Source organism: Nipponia nippon, unplaced genomic scaffold (genome assembly GCF_047370975.1).
Source record: "Nipponia nippon isolate SJK-2023a ecotype South Korea unplaced genomic scaffold, ASM4737097v1 scaffold_41, whole genome shotgun sequence".
NCBI classification, from domain to species: Eukaryota; Metazoa; Chordata; class Aves; order Pelecaniformes; family Threskiornithidae; genus Nipponia; species Nipponia nippon.
Window position 1 is genome coordinate 973,839 of NW_028262360.1, and position 12,029 is coordinate 985,867.

At 75.7% G+C, this 12,029-nt stretch overlaps 2 protein-coding genes across 2 annotated transcripts in view; both read left to right on the top strand.

Annotated features, from left to right (window-relative positions):
- Window positions 1-5,256, top strand: part of NEURL4 (neuralized E3 ubiquitin protein ligase 4) — a 37,250-nt gene extending 31,994 nt beyond the window's left edge. The window contains 9 exon segments of the mRNA XM_087777768.1: window positions 527-859; window positions 1,293-1,356; window positions 1,764-1,784; window positions 1,787-1,867; window positions 2,423-2,530; window positions 2,533-2,569; window positions 2,911-3,023; window positions 3,867-4,032; window positions 4,668-5,256. Coding sequence (XP_087633894.1) covers window positions 527-859; window positions 1,293-1,356; window positions 1,764-1,784; window positions 1,787-1,867; window positions 2,423-2,530; window positions 2,533-2,569; window positions 2,911-3,023; window positions 3,867-4,032; window positions 4,668-4,860 — 1,116 coding nt within the window. The 3' untranslated portion in view covers window positions 4,861-5,256.
- A 960-nt stretch (window positions 5,257-6,216) lies between these two features.
- Window positions 6,217-11,847, top strand: GPS2 (G protein pathway suppressor 2). Its single transcript, XM_087777769.1, has 11 exons — window positions 6,217-6,389; window positions 7,333-7,442; window positions 8,372-8,484; window positions 8,693-8,772; window positions 9,198-9,280; window positions 9,775-9,940; window positions 10,562-10,654; window positions 10,845-10,924; window positions 11,309-11,376; window positions 11,553-11,702; window positions 11,781-11,847. The coding sequence occupies exons 1-11, from the start codon at window positions 6,296-6,298 to the stop codon at window positions 11,845-11,847; spliced, it is 1,104 nt and encodes a 367-aa protein (XP_087633895.1). The 5' UTR covers window positions 6,217-6,295.
- The last annotated feature ends 182 nt before the right edge of the window (window positions 11,848-12,029 follow it).

Here is a 12,029-nt window from a genome sequence, read left to right on the forward strand (position 1 = left end):
CCCCCCCAATTCCCAGAGGGGGGTCCCCATCTCCCCAACCCCTCCCCCCACCCCCTGGGGATCCCCAAAGGGGGGGTCCCCATCACCCCACCCCCCACCCCCTCCCTCCCCCTCCCCCCACCCCCTGGGGATCCCCAAAGGGGGGGGTCCCCATCACCCCACCCCCTCCCTCCCCCCTCCCCCCACCCCCTAGGGATCCCCAAAGGGGGGGTCCCCATCACCCCACCCCCACCCCCTCCCTCCCCCCTCCCCCCACCCCCTAGGCATCCCCAAAGGGGGGGGTCCCCATCACCCCACCCCCCACCCCCTCCCTCCCCCCTCCCCTCACCCCCTAGGCATCCCCAAAGGGGGGGTCCCCATCACCCCACCCCCCACCCCCTCCCTCCCCCCTCCCCCCACCCCCTAGGCATCCCCAAAGGGGGGGGGGGGTCCCCATCTCCCCTCCCCCCACCCCCAGGGGGGTCCCCCCTCCCCCCCCCCCCCCCCATGGGGGAGGGGTCCCCCCTAACCTTTGCCCCCCCCCCAGATCTGCGACAACTACGGCCCCAACCTGGACGCGCTGCCGGCGGGGACGCGGCTGGGGCTGCTGGTGGACGGCGGGGGGCGACTCCATCTTTACGTCGACGGCCGCGATCAGGGGGTGGCGGCGGGGGGGGTCCCGGCCCCCTGCTACGTCCTGCTCGACCTCTACGGGCAGTGCCAGCAGGTTTGGGGGGGGGGGCACCCCAAAATTTGGAGCACCCAAGGGATCCCGGGACCCCCCAAAATGGGAGCCAGGGACCCAAATGGGGACCCCCACCCCCAAAAAGGGACCCAGGGAGCCCCCCCCCATGGGACCCCCCAAGGGACCCCAGTGCCGGCAAGGGGGGGGCACCCCAAATTTTGGGGCACCCAAGGGATCCCGGGACCCCTCAAAATGGGACCCAGGGACCCAAATGGGGACCCCCACCCCCAAAAAAGGGACCCTGGGACCCCCCAAAATGGGACCCAGGCCCCCAAATGGGGACCCCCACCCCCAAAAAAGGGACCCCCCACCCCCAAAATGGGTCCCAGGGAGCCCCCCCCCCCCCATGGGACCCCCCCCAAGGGACCCCAGTGCCGACAAGGGGGGGGCACCCCAAATTTTGGGGCACCCAAGGGATCCCGGGACCCCTCAAAATGGGACCCAGGGACCCAAATGGGGACCCCCACCCCCAAAATGGGTCCCGGGGGAGCCCCCCCCCAATCCCGGCCCCCCTGATCCCCTCCCCCCCCCCCCCCCCCAGGCCACGGTGGTGGCGGGGGGGGGGGAGGGGGGGGGCCCCAGCGGGGACCCCCGGACGCGGGGGGACGTGGAGAAGGCCGACGTGGTGGATGGTGAGGGGGGGACCCCAAATCTGGGGGGGACCCCCACATCTGAGGGGGGTGGGGACCCCCTAAATCTGGGCTGGGGGTGGGGCAGGGACCCCCAAATGGGGGGGGCTGGGACCCCAAAGTGGGGGGCTGGGGGGGCTGGGACCCCAAATCTGGGCGGGGGGTGGGGACCCCCAAATCTGGGGGGCTGGGGGGTGGTGGGACCCCAAAGTGGGGGGCTGGGGGGTGGGACCCCAAATGGGGGGGCTGGGGGAGGGGAACCCACAAATGGGGGGTGGGACCCCAAATGGGGGGGGCTGGGGGGAGGGGGTGTGGGGTGTGGGACCCCCGACTCTATAGGGTGGGGCTCAGCGGGCGTGGCCCCGCCCCCCCATGGGCGTGTCCCACGTGGGCCCCGCCCCCTCCCCCAGGGGTGAAGGAGAGCCTGCGCTGGGCCCCCCCGCCGCCGGGCCCCCGCCCCCCTGCGAGTACCAGGCCCTGTGCGCCCGCTTCAAGGACCTGCTGCTGCTGCCCGGTGCGGGGGGAGGGGTGGGGGGTGGGGGAGGGGTGGGGGGTGGGGACCCCCCCCGGGGGTGGGGACCCCCGGGGGGATGGGGGGGGAGGGGGACCCCCCCCCCATGGGGGGTGGAGACCCTATGGGGGAGGGGGACCCCATGGGGGGTGGGGGGGGAGGGGGACCCCATGGGGGAGGGGGGGGAGGGGGACGCCCCATGGGGGATGGGGACTCCTGGGAGGTGGGGGGAGGGGGGAGGGGGATCCGCTGGGGGGTGGGGACCCCCCCCCCCCATGGGTGATGGCGACCCCACAGTGGGGGGTGGGGGAGGGGGACCCCGATGGGGGAGGGGGACCCTAGGGGGGTGGGGGGAGGGGGACCCCCGGGGCGGTGGGGGATGGGGACACCCCCCCCCCCCCTGGGGGATGGGGGAACCCCCGTGGGGACGGGGGATGGGGACCCTATGGGGGGTGGGGGTGGGGTCCCCAAGGGATGGGGGGGGCTATGGGTGCTGGGTCACCCCCGGGGGGGGGGGGGGTCGGGCCCCCCCCCGACCCCCTCCCCCCCCCCCCCCAGACGAGTACTTCGCCCCCGAGCCCCGGCGCAGCCGCCGCTTCTGCGGGCGCTGCCAGCGGCGGGGGGGGGGAGGGGAGGAGGGGCCGCGGCGGGGGGAGGGGCCCCGCGACCCCCCCTGCCCCTGGGCTGGTGCCGCTTCAGCCTCCGGTGAGGGGGGAGGGGCGGGGGGGGGCATGGGGGGGGGGGATTAAGGGGTCCTAGGGGGGTTGGGGGCAGGGTTGGGGGGATGGGGGGGTCCGGGGGGGGATGGGGGGCCGGAGGGGTTTTGGGGGGGTCCTGGGGGGGATGGGGGGCTCTGGAGGGGGTTGGGGGGATGGGGGGATGGGGGTGACCTGGGAGGGGGGATGGGGGGCTGGGGGGATTTGGGGGGTCCTAGGGGGGTGAGGGGGGTCTGGGGGGGGTGGGGGGCCCTGAGGGGTCCCGGGGGGTTGGGGGGTCCGTGGGTACCAAGGGGTTTCGGGGGCCCCTGTGACCCCCCTCCCCCCCAGGACGAAGCCGCGGCTGGAGGCGGGCGGGGCCTGGCAGAAATGGCCGACGGCCTATCACGGCACCAGCGCCGGCGCCGTGCGCCGCGCCCTCGACCAGGGCGAGCTCGGCCCCGGTGAGGCCCCAGAGCGACCCCCAACCCGCCCCATAGCGACCCCCAACTCTGCCCCATAGCGACCCCCACCCTGCCCCATAGCGACCCCCAACTCTGCCCCATAGCGACCCCCACCCTGCCCCATAGCGACCCCCAACTCTGCCCCATAGCGATCCCCAACTCTGCCCCATAGCAACCCCGCCCTGCCCCATAGCGACCCCAGCACTGCCCCATAGCGACCCCCACCCTGCCCCATAGTGACCCCCAACTCTGCCCCATAGCGACCCCAGCACTGCCCCATAGCGACCCCCAACTCTGCCCCATAGCGACCCCCACCCTGCCCCATAGCGACCCCAGCACCGCCCCATAGCGACCCCCACCCTGCCCCATAGCGACCCCAGCACTGCCCCATAGCGACCCCCACCCTGCCCCATAGCGACCCCCACCCTGCCACATAGCGATCCCCAACTCTGCCCCATAGCAACCCCGCCCTGCCCCATAGCGACCCCAGCACTGCCCCATAGCGACCCCCACCCTGCCCCATAGTGACCCCCAACTCTGCCCCATAGCGACCCCAACTCTGCCCCATAGCGACCCCAGCACTGCCCCATAGCGACCCCCACCCTGCCCCATAGCGACCCCAGCACTGCCCCATAGCGACCCCCACCCTGCCCCATAGCAACCCCACCCTGCCCCATAGCAACCCCGCCCTGCCCTATAGCGACCCCCACCCTGCCCCATAGCGACCCCCACCCTGCCCCATAGCAACCCCGCCCTGCCCCATAGCGACCCCCAACACCGCCCCCTCGCGACCCCGGCCCCGCCCCCCCGCTGACTCCGCCCCCGCTGACCCCGCCCCCACAGGCCCCTGGTCCATCCTGAGCTGCCCGGCCAAGGCGGAGCCGTCGGGCGGGGCCCTGCGGGGTGGCCCCGCCCCCGGGGGGATGGCCCCGCCCCCCGGCCCCGCCCGCCTCGTCCTCTCCCCCGCCCTGCGCTACGCCGCCCTCGAGCCCTTTGCCACCAAAGTGCAGTACGTGGGGGGCGGGGCCAGGGTGGGCGTGGTCACGGGGCGGGCGTGGTCATGGTGGGGGCGTGGTCGGGGAGGGAAGGGCCGGGTGGGGAGGGGATTGGGTCGGGGGGGGGGCGTGGCATGTGGGAAGGGGCGTGGCTTGCGAGGGGCGGGGACACGGATGGGCGTGGCTATTGAAACGAGGGCGGGCGGTCCGGGGTGGTGGGTGTGGCCATGCAAATGAGCCCAGAGCCTTAAAGGGCCCGGCTCCCCTTTGGGGGGTGGGCAGGGTTCTGCGGGGTGGGCGTGGGTCGGGGGGGGGGTGGGGTGGGTGGGCGTGGCCAAAGTGGGTGTGACCTCCGCACCCCCACCTCCCGTGAGCCCCCCGGGTGGGCGTGGCTATGCAAATGAGCCCATCGCCTCTTAAAGGCGCCGGACTCCACTTGCGGGGTTATTGGGGGGGGGCGTGGCCAACGAGGGGGCGTGGCCTCCCCATGCCCCGCTCCCCGCCCCCCCCCCTCCTTAAAGGGCCACGCACCCCCAAATCGCTGCGGAATGGGTGGGGGGTTTGAGGGCGGGGGTGGGGGCGTGGCAAGGCTTGTGTCCGCCCCCCCCCCCCGAGGGGGCGTGTCCTGACGCTGTCCCCGCCCCCGCAGCTTCCGGGACCCGGGCTCGCAGCGGGCGCACGGGGCGCAGGTGGCCTTCGAGGTCTGCGTGCGGCCGGGCTCCTTCCGCGCCGGGCCCCCGTCCCTGCGCCCCCCCGAGGGCCTGGACCCCGCCGAGCTCGAGTGGGTCACCAAGGAGCCGGGGGCCACCGTCCTCTGCGGGCTGCTGGTCCGCGTCGACTGAGACCCCCACCCCCGCCCTCAAAAGGATGGGGAGCCCCCCTCCCCCCCCCCAAGATGGCGGCTCCCCCGCAAGATGGCGGCCCCTCCTCAAGATGGCGGCTCCCCCCCCCCAAGGATGGGGAGCCCCGCAAGATGGCGGCTCCGCCTCGAGATGGCGGCTCCGCCTCAAGGATGGGGACCCCCCCAAGATGGGGACACCCCCCCCCCCCCAAAGGATGGGGAACCTCCCAAGATGGCGGCTCCGCCGCAAGATGGAGGCCCCTCCTCAAGATGGCGGCTCCCCCCAAAGATGGGGACCCCCCCCAAGATGGCGGCTCCCCCCAAGATGGCGGCTCCATGGATTGGGGACCCTCCCCCCCCAGAGCCCCTCCCCCATTGCCGTGGGCACCCCCAATTGGGGGGGCGCCCCCTCCCCCCACCCAACAAAGCCCCGCCCCCCCCCGACACCCCGCCCCTCCCCCCCCCCGCCCCAGTATTGGGGACACCCCACCCCCCCCCCCTCGAGCCCCTCCCCCACCCCGGAGCTGGGTCGGGGGGAGGGGCCCCATAGAAGTGGGGGGAGGGGCCTCGAAGTGGGGGGGGGGGCCCCAGAGTGGGGGGAGGGGCCCCAGAGTGGGGGGAGGGGCTCCTGACTCCATTTTGGGGGGGGGGTGGGGAGGGGATCCCCGTGGGGGGAGGGGTTGTCATGGGGGTGCCCCTCCCCCCCCCCCCCCCACCCCCAGCCCATGGGGGAGGGGTCCCAGCCCCCATTTTGGGGGGGGGAGGGGTCCCAGCACCCCCCTCCCCCCCTGCCCCCCCGCAGCCCCTCCCCCCTTTATTTATTGCCCCCAACTGTGAACCCCGGGGGGAGGGGCGGGGGTGGGGGCGGGGCTTTGTTTCACGGTGTTTTGTTTTGTTTTTTTTTTTTAAAAAAAAGGAATTTTTATTTAAAGGTGGTTGGGGGGGGGGGGGGGGGGGCCCGCACCCCCCCCCCCCCCCCGCGTGTTCCCCCCCCCGCCCTCCCCTCCCCCTCCCCCCCCCCCGGGTTTATAAAGCACGAGAGAGCGAGCGAGGGTGTGGTCTGTGGGGGGAGGGGCGGGAAGGGGGCGGCGGGGGGAGGGGCGGGGGGGTCCGGATGGGAGGGGTTGGGGGTTGGGGGAGGGGCAGGATCGGGCCCCCATGGGGGGGGGGGGGGGAGGGGTTGGGGGGGGTGCGGGGTCCGGATCGGGCCCCTACGGGGGGGGGGGGGAAGGGGGGGGAAGCGCGGAGCGGGGGGGCGTGGCCAAGCGCGGAGGCGTGGCTATTCCCGCCCCGCCCCGGCGCCTGCGCGCGGCGGCAGAGTGCGCGGGAGGGGAGGGGAGGGGAGGGGCGGGGCTTGGGGCGGCCCCCGGAAGCGGAAGCGGCGTCACCCGGCGGCCGCTTCCGGTGCGCGGCGGGGAAGCGGCGGGGAAGCGGCGATGCCGGCGCTGCTGGAGCGGCCCAAGCTCTCGTCCGCCATGGCGCGGGCCCTGCACCGCCACGTCATGGTGGAGCGGGAGCGCAAGCGGCAGGGTGAGGCCCCCGCCCCGTCGCGACAGGCCCCGCCCCCGGGGGGGGGGGGGAGGGGAGGGGGGAGGGGTCCCCCCATCGCGACAGGCCCCCGTCCCCGCGGTCCCCGTGGCGACAGGGCCCCGCTCCTCCCCCCCCCCCCCCCCCCCCGGCGACGTCCCCGTGGCGACAGGGGCCCCGCCCATGGCGTTCACCTGACCACTATAGGCCCCGCCCCCTGCCGTCCCCGTGGCGACAGGCCCCGCCCATGGTGTCACCTGACCGCTAGGCCTCGCCCCCCCCGGTGTTTTCCTAGCGACAGGCCCCGCCCCCTGCCGTCCCCGTGGCGACAGGCCCCGCCCCCCGGTGTTTTCCTGGCGACAGGCCCCGCCCCCCGGTGTTTTCCTAGCGACAGGCCCCACCCCCTGCCATCCCCGTGGCGACAGGCTCCGCCCATGGCGTCACCTGATCACTAGGCCCCGCCCCCCGTGTTTTCCTGGCGACAGCCCCCGCCCCCTGCCGTCCCCGTGGCGACAGGCCCCGCCCCCCGGTGTTTTCCTAGCGACAGGCCCCGCCCCCTGCCGTCCCCATAGCGACAGGCCCCGCCCCTGGTGTCACATGACCGACAGGCCCCACCCCCGGGAGTCCCCTTAGCGACAGACCACGCCCCCCCTCCCCCGAGCTGCCCCCATAGCAACTGGCCCCGCCCCCTCCCCCCCCCCCCCCCGGGGGGGGGCCCCCCCACCCCCAGCGTCCCCATAGCAACAACGAGGGGGGCGTGTCCATCCCCACAGGCCCCTCCCCCATAGCAACCGCCCACAAGCCCCGCCCCCCCTCCGGGGGGGGGTGGGGGCAGGGGGAGGAGGCCGAGGCCCGGGGGGGGGGTGGGGGGACCCCCCCCCCCCGCGCCCCCCCCCCCCCGCGCCCCCCCCCCCCGTGACCCCGCCCCCCGTGGCCCCGCCCCCAGAGGAGGAGGAGGTGGACAAGATGATGGAGCAGAAGCTGCGGGAGGAGCAGGAGCGGCGCCGCAAGAAGGAGCTGGAGGAGCGCATGTCGCTGGAGGAGACGCGCGAGCAGGTGGGGGCGGGGCGCCCCTCCCCCACCCCGGGCCCCTCCCCCCACCCCTCCCCCCACCGGCATCCCCCCACCCCCCACTGGCCCCCAAGCTCCCTCCTTGAGCCCCCTCCCCCACCCCCGCCCCTCCCCCCCGACGCCCCGCCCCCTGACGCCCCTCCCCCCGTCTCCCTCCCCGCCCCCCCACCCCCCCCCCCCCGCTTGGCCACCCCCACCCCCTGAGGCTCCTCCCCCCGCCCTGAGGCCCCGCCCCCTAACGCCCCTCTCCCCCCTCCCCAATCTCCCTCCCTGCCTCCCACCCCCCTCCTTGGCCCCTGACGCCCCTCCCCCACCCCCCTGAGGCCCCGCCCCCACCCTCCCGCCCCTCCCCCGCCCTGAGGCCACGCCCCCTGATGCCACTCCCCCCAATCTCCCTCCCTCTCCCCCTCCCTGCCCCCCACCCCCACTCCTTGGCCCCCCCGCCCCCTCCCACCCCCTCTCGCCCTCCGAGGCCCCGCCCCCCCGAGGCCCCGCCCCCGACACCCCTCCCCCCATCTCCCTCCCTGCCCCCCACCCCCCTCCTTGGCCCCTGACGCCCCTCCCCCACCCCCTCAGGCCCCGCCCCCACCCTCCCGCCCCTCCCCCGCCCTGAGGCCACGCCCCCTGACGCCCCTCCCCCCATCTCCCTCCCTGCCCCCCACGCCCCCCTCCTTGGCCCCTCACGCCCCTCCCCCACCCCTGAGGCCCCGCCCCCACCCTCCCGCCCCTCCCCCGCCCTGAGGCCACGCCCCCTGACGCCCCTCCCCCATCTCCCTCCCTGCCCCCCCCGCCCCCTGACTCCCCTCCTCCCCCCAATCTCCCTCCCTCTCCCCCTCCCCGCCCCCTCCTCCTTGCCCCCCGCCCCCCCGAGGCCCCGCCCCCCGAGGCCCCGCCCCCTGACGCCCCGCCCCCAGCTGCTGAAGCTGCAGGAGAAGCTGGGGGCGCTGCAGGAGGAGAAGCACCAGCTCTTCCTGCAGCTGAAGAAGGTGCTGCACGAGGAGGAGAAGCGGCGCCGCAAGGAACAGAGGTGGGGGAGGGGCGGGGGGAGGGGCGGGGGGGCTTGGGGGGGCGGCTTCTGGAGGGGGGAGGGGGGCTTGGGGGGGGGGCGGCTTCTGGAGGGGGGATTTGGGGGGGGATGGGGGTGGGGGGAGGGGGTCGTGGGGGGTGGGGGGGGTGGGGGGGGGGGGGCTGGGGGGGGGTGGGGGGGCCCTGGCTGACCCCTCCCCCCCCCGCAGCGACATGACGACACTGACGGCGGCAGCCTATCAGCAGGGCATGGCCGTGCACGCCGGGACCCACATCCTCAACATGCAGGGTGAGGCCGGGGGGCGGCCGTGGGGCGGCCGGGGGGCAGGGGTGGGGGGCTGGGGGGCAGCGTTAGGGGCTGTGGGGCAGCCGTGGGGCAGGGGCTGGGGGCTGTGGGGCAGCCGTGGGGCAGGGGCTGGGGGCCGTGGGGCGGCCGTGGGGCGGCGTTAGGGGCCATGGGGCAGTGTTAGAGGCTGTGGGGCAGCCGTGGGGGAGGGGCTGGGGCCGTGGGGCGGCCGTGGGGTGGCGTTAGGGGCCGTGGGGCAGGGGCTGGGGCACTTGGGGGGCTGTGGGGTGGCCATGGGGCAGGGGCTGGCACCCCATGGGCAGCCCTGGGGGACTTGGGGGGCTGTGGGGCAGCATTAGGGGCCGTGGGGCAGCCGTGGGGCGGCCGTGGGGCGGCCGTGGGGCAGCCGATTCCCCCCGCCCTCGCAGGCAGCCCCGGGGGTCACAGCCGCGCCGGGACCCTGATGGCGGCCGACCGGGCCAAGCAGATGTTCGGGCCCCCCGTCATCACCGTGAGTGGGGCCGCCGTGGGGCTGGGGAGCCGCCGTGTGGCTGGGGGGCTGCTATGGGGCTGGGGGGGGCCCGCCGTGGGGCTGAGGGCCTGCTATGGGGCTGGAGGGACCCCTATGGGGCAGAGCGCCCCAGTAGATGTGGGGTGTTCGTTTCTCCGTGGGGCAGCCCCACACGTCAGGGGGGGTGTCTATGGGGCAGCCCCCTTCACCAGGTAGGTCCCTGGGGGGCCCCCTTGATGTGTGGGGCACCCCCCAAGCTATGGGTCCCCCTGAAGATGTGGGGCTGCCCCAGGTGCGGGGGGCTACCCCGAATGTGTGGGGCTGCCCCCCAACTTGTGGGGCACCCCTTTGATGTGTGGGGCGCCCCATTGATACATACGCCCTCCCCAAACCTATGGCTGCCCCCCGACCTAAGGCTGCCCCTCAATCTATGGGGCTGCCCCCCAACTTATGGGGCTGCCCCCCAACTTGTGGGTCTCCCCCCGCCCCCCCAGACGCGGCACTTCGGGGCGCAGCCGTCCTTCGGGGCCGGGGGGGAGCACGGGCAGTTCCAGGGGGCGCAGGGGGGGCCCGGCCCCTTCGCCGTGGGGCAGAGCCAGCACCCCTTCCCCCCCGGGCAGCCCGTCCCCGTCAGCTACGCTGGCTCCCAGCAGATCCGCGGTGAGCAACTGGGAGGGACTGGGAGGGACTGGGAGGGGGCGAGGGGTGCTGGGGGGGGGGGGGGGAGGGGCAGATGTGGGGCTGAGGGGGGGCAGATGTGGGGCTGGGGGGTCGCTGTGGGGCTGGGGTTGCCGTGGGGCTGAGGGGCTGCTATGGGGCTGGGGGGGCAGATGTGGGGCTGGGGGGGTCGCTGTGGGGCTGGGGGGCAGATGTGGGGCTGGGGGGGAACATGTGGGGCTGGGGGGGCAGAAGATGGGGGGCTGAGGGGCTGCTATGGGGCTGGGGGGCAGATGTGGGGCTGGGAGGGAACATGTGGGTCTGGGGGGGAGATGTGGGGCTGAGGGGGGTCGCTATGGGGCTGGGGGCAGATGTGCGGTTGGGGGGAACATGTGGGTCTGGGGGGGAGATGTGGGGCTGGGGGGCTGCTATGGGGCTGGGGGGGCAGATGTGGGGCTGGGGGGGGGGGGGGGGTTCGCTATGGGGCTGGGGTGGTCATGTGTGGGTCTGGGGCTGAGGTGTGGGGCTGGGGGTGGGGTCGCCGTGGGGCCGGGGGCTCGCTATGGGGCGGGGGGGGCCAGCCGTGGGTCGCGGCCGCGGGTCACCCCCCGCCCCTCCCCCCAGGCCCCTCGGGGTTCCCGGCGCTGCCGTTCCTGCCCCAGCAGCAGCCGGGGGGCGGCTACGGCCTCCACGGCCACTTCCCCCCCGCCCAGACAGGTGAGGGGGCGGGGCCGGGGGGGGGGGGGGCGGGGCCGCGGGGCCACACCCACTGCCACGCCCCCTCCCCGCCCCACACGTGTGGGGCTGAGCCCCACAGCTCAGCCCGCCCATACCCTACCCGCACGTTGGGGGGGGGGGGAGGGGTGCCTCTGCCCCACACGTGTGGGGCTGACCCCTCCCCCCGCAGGGTTCCTGCCCCCCAGCAGCACCATCCCCCTGCAGAAGCAGCTGGAGCACGCCAACAGCCAATCGGGATTCACCGACGCCGTGAGCGGGGGGAGGGGGAGGGAGGGGGGTGGGGGAGGGGCCCGGGGGGAGGGGAGGAGGAGGAGGAAAGGGGGGATTTGGGGGGTGGGGGAGGGGTTTTGGGGGGGGGGGTTGTGGGGGAGGGGAAGGGGGGTTGGGGGAGGGGGGTGTGGGGGAGGGGGGTTGGGGGGTGAAGGAAGGGGGGGATTTGGGGGGTGGGGGAGGGGAGACGGGGTGGGGGAGGGGAAAGGGGGTTTAGGGGTGCTGCTGTTACGGGGGAGGGGCTGAGGTTGGGGGGAGGGGGAGAAGGGGGGTGGGGAGATCGGGGGGTGGGGGAGGGGCGATCGGGGGGTGGGGGTGCGGTGCCCCGCCCCCCAATGGCCGCTCTTCCCCCTCCCCCCCCAGGCGCTGCACCCCGGCCCCCCCTCCTGCCCAGCCCCCAACTGCCCGTCCCCATCCAGGCCCCCCCGAAGGTCAGGGGGGGAGGGGCGGGGTCACGGGGGGGAGGGGCGGGGGGATGGGGGAGGGGTACGGGGGGGGGGAGGAACGCGGTGGGGGGGTGGGAGGGGGGATTTTGGGGGGAGGGGGGCAGAGGGGCAGGGGCACGCAGGTGTGCCCCTCCCCCAACGCCCCTCCCCTCCCCCCGCAGTCGGGGCTGCCCTACCCCCACCCCCCCGCCCCGCCTCCCCCGGCAGCTTCCCGCCCCACGGCGCCAGCCCCCAGCAGCCCCACAGCGTGAGTCGCCGCCCCTCCCCCACCCCGCCCCACCCCACCCCACCCCACCCCCCTCCCCGGGTTGGCGGGGGGGGGGGGGGGGGGGGGGCGGGGCCCCTCCCCCAACGCCTCTCCCCTCCCCCCCAGTCGGGGTTCCCCCCAGCACCCCCCCGGCCGCCCGCCACCCCTTCCTGCCCCACGGCCAGGGCCAGCGCTTCTACCACAAGTGATGACGTCACGGCGACGCCCCGTGATGACGCCGCCGCCGCCGCCCCGCCCCGCCCCCCCCCCCCCCCCCCCATTAAACTCGTGGGTTTTTTGGTTTTGTGGTGGTTTTTTTTTTTTTTTTTTTTCTTTTATTACTCAGGCTGATTTTAACAAACTTCGGGGGGGGGGGGGGGCCCCGGGACCC

Coding starts and splice junctions, on each gene's coding strand:
- GPS2 (XM_087777769.1), top strand. CDS start 6,296: ATGCCGGCGCTGCTGGAGCGGCCCAAGCTCTCGTCCGCCATGGCGCGG. Junction 8,773..9,197: donor CCACATCCTCAACATGCAGG/GTGAGGCCGGGG, acceptor CCGCCCTCGCAG/GCAGCCCCGGGGGTCACAGC. Junction 11,377..11,552: donor CCATCCAGGCCCCCCCGAAG/GTCAGGGGGGGA, acceptor CTCCCCCCGCAG/TCGGGGCTGCCCTACCCCCA.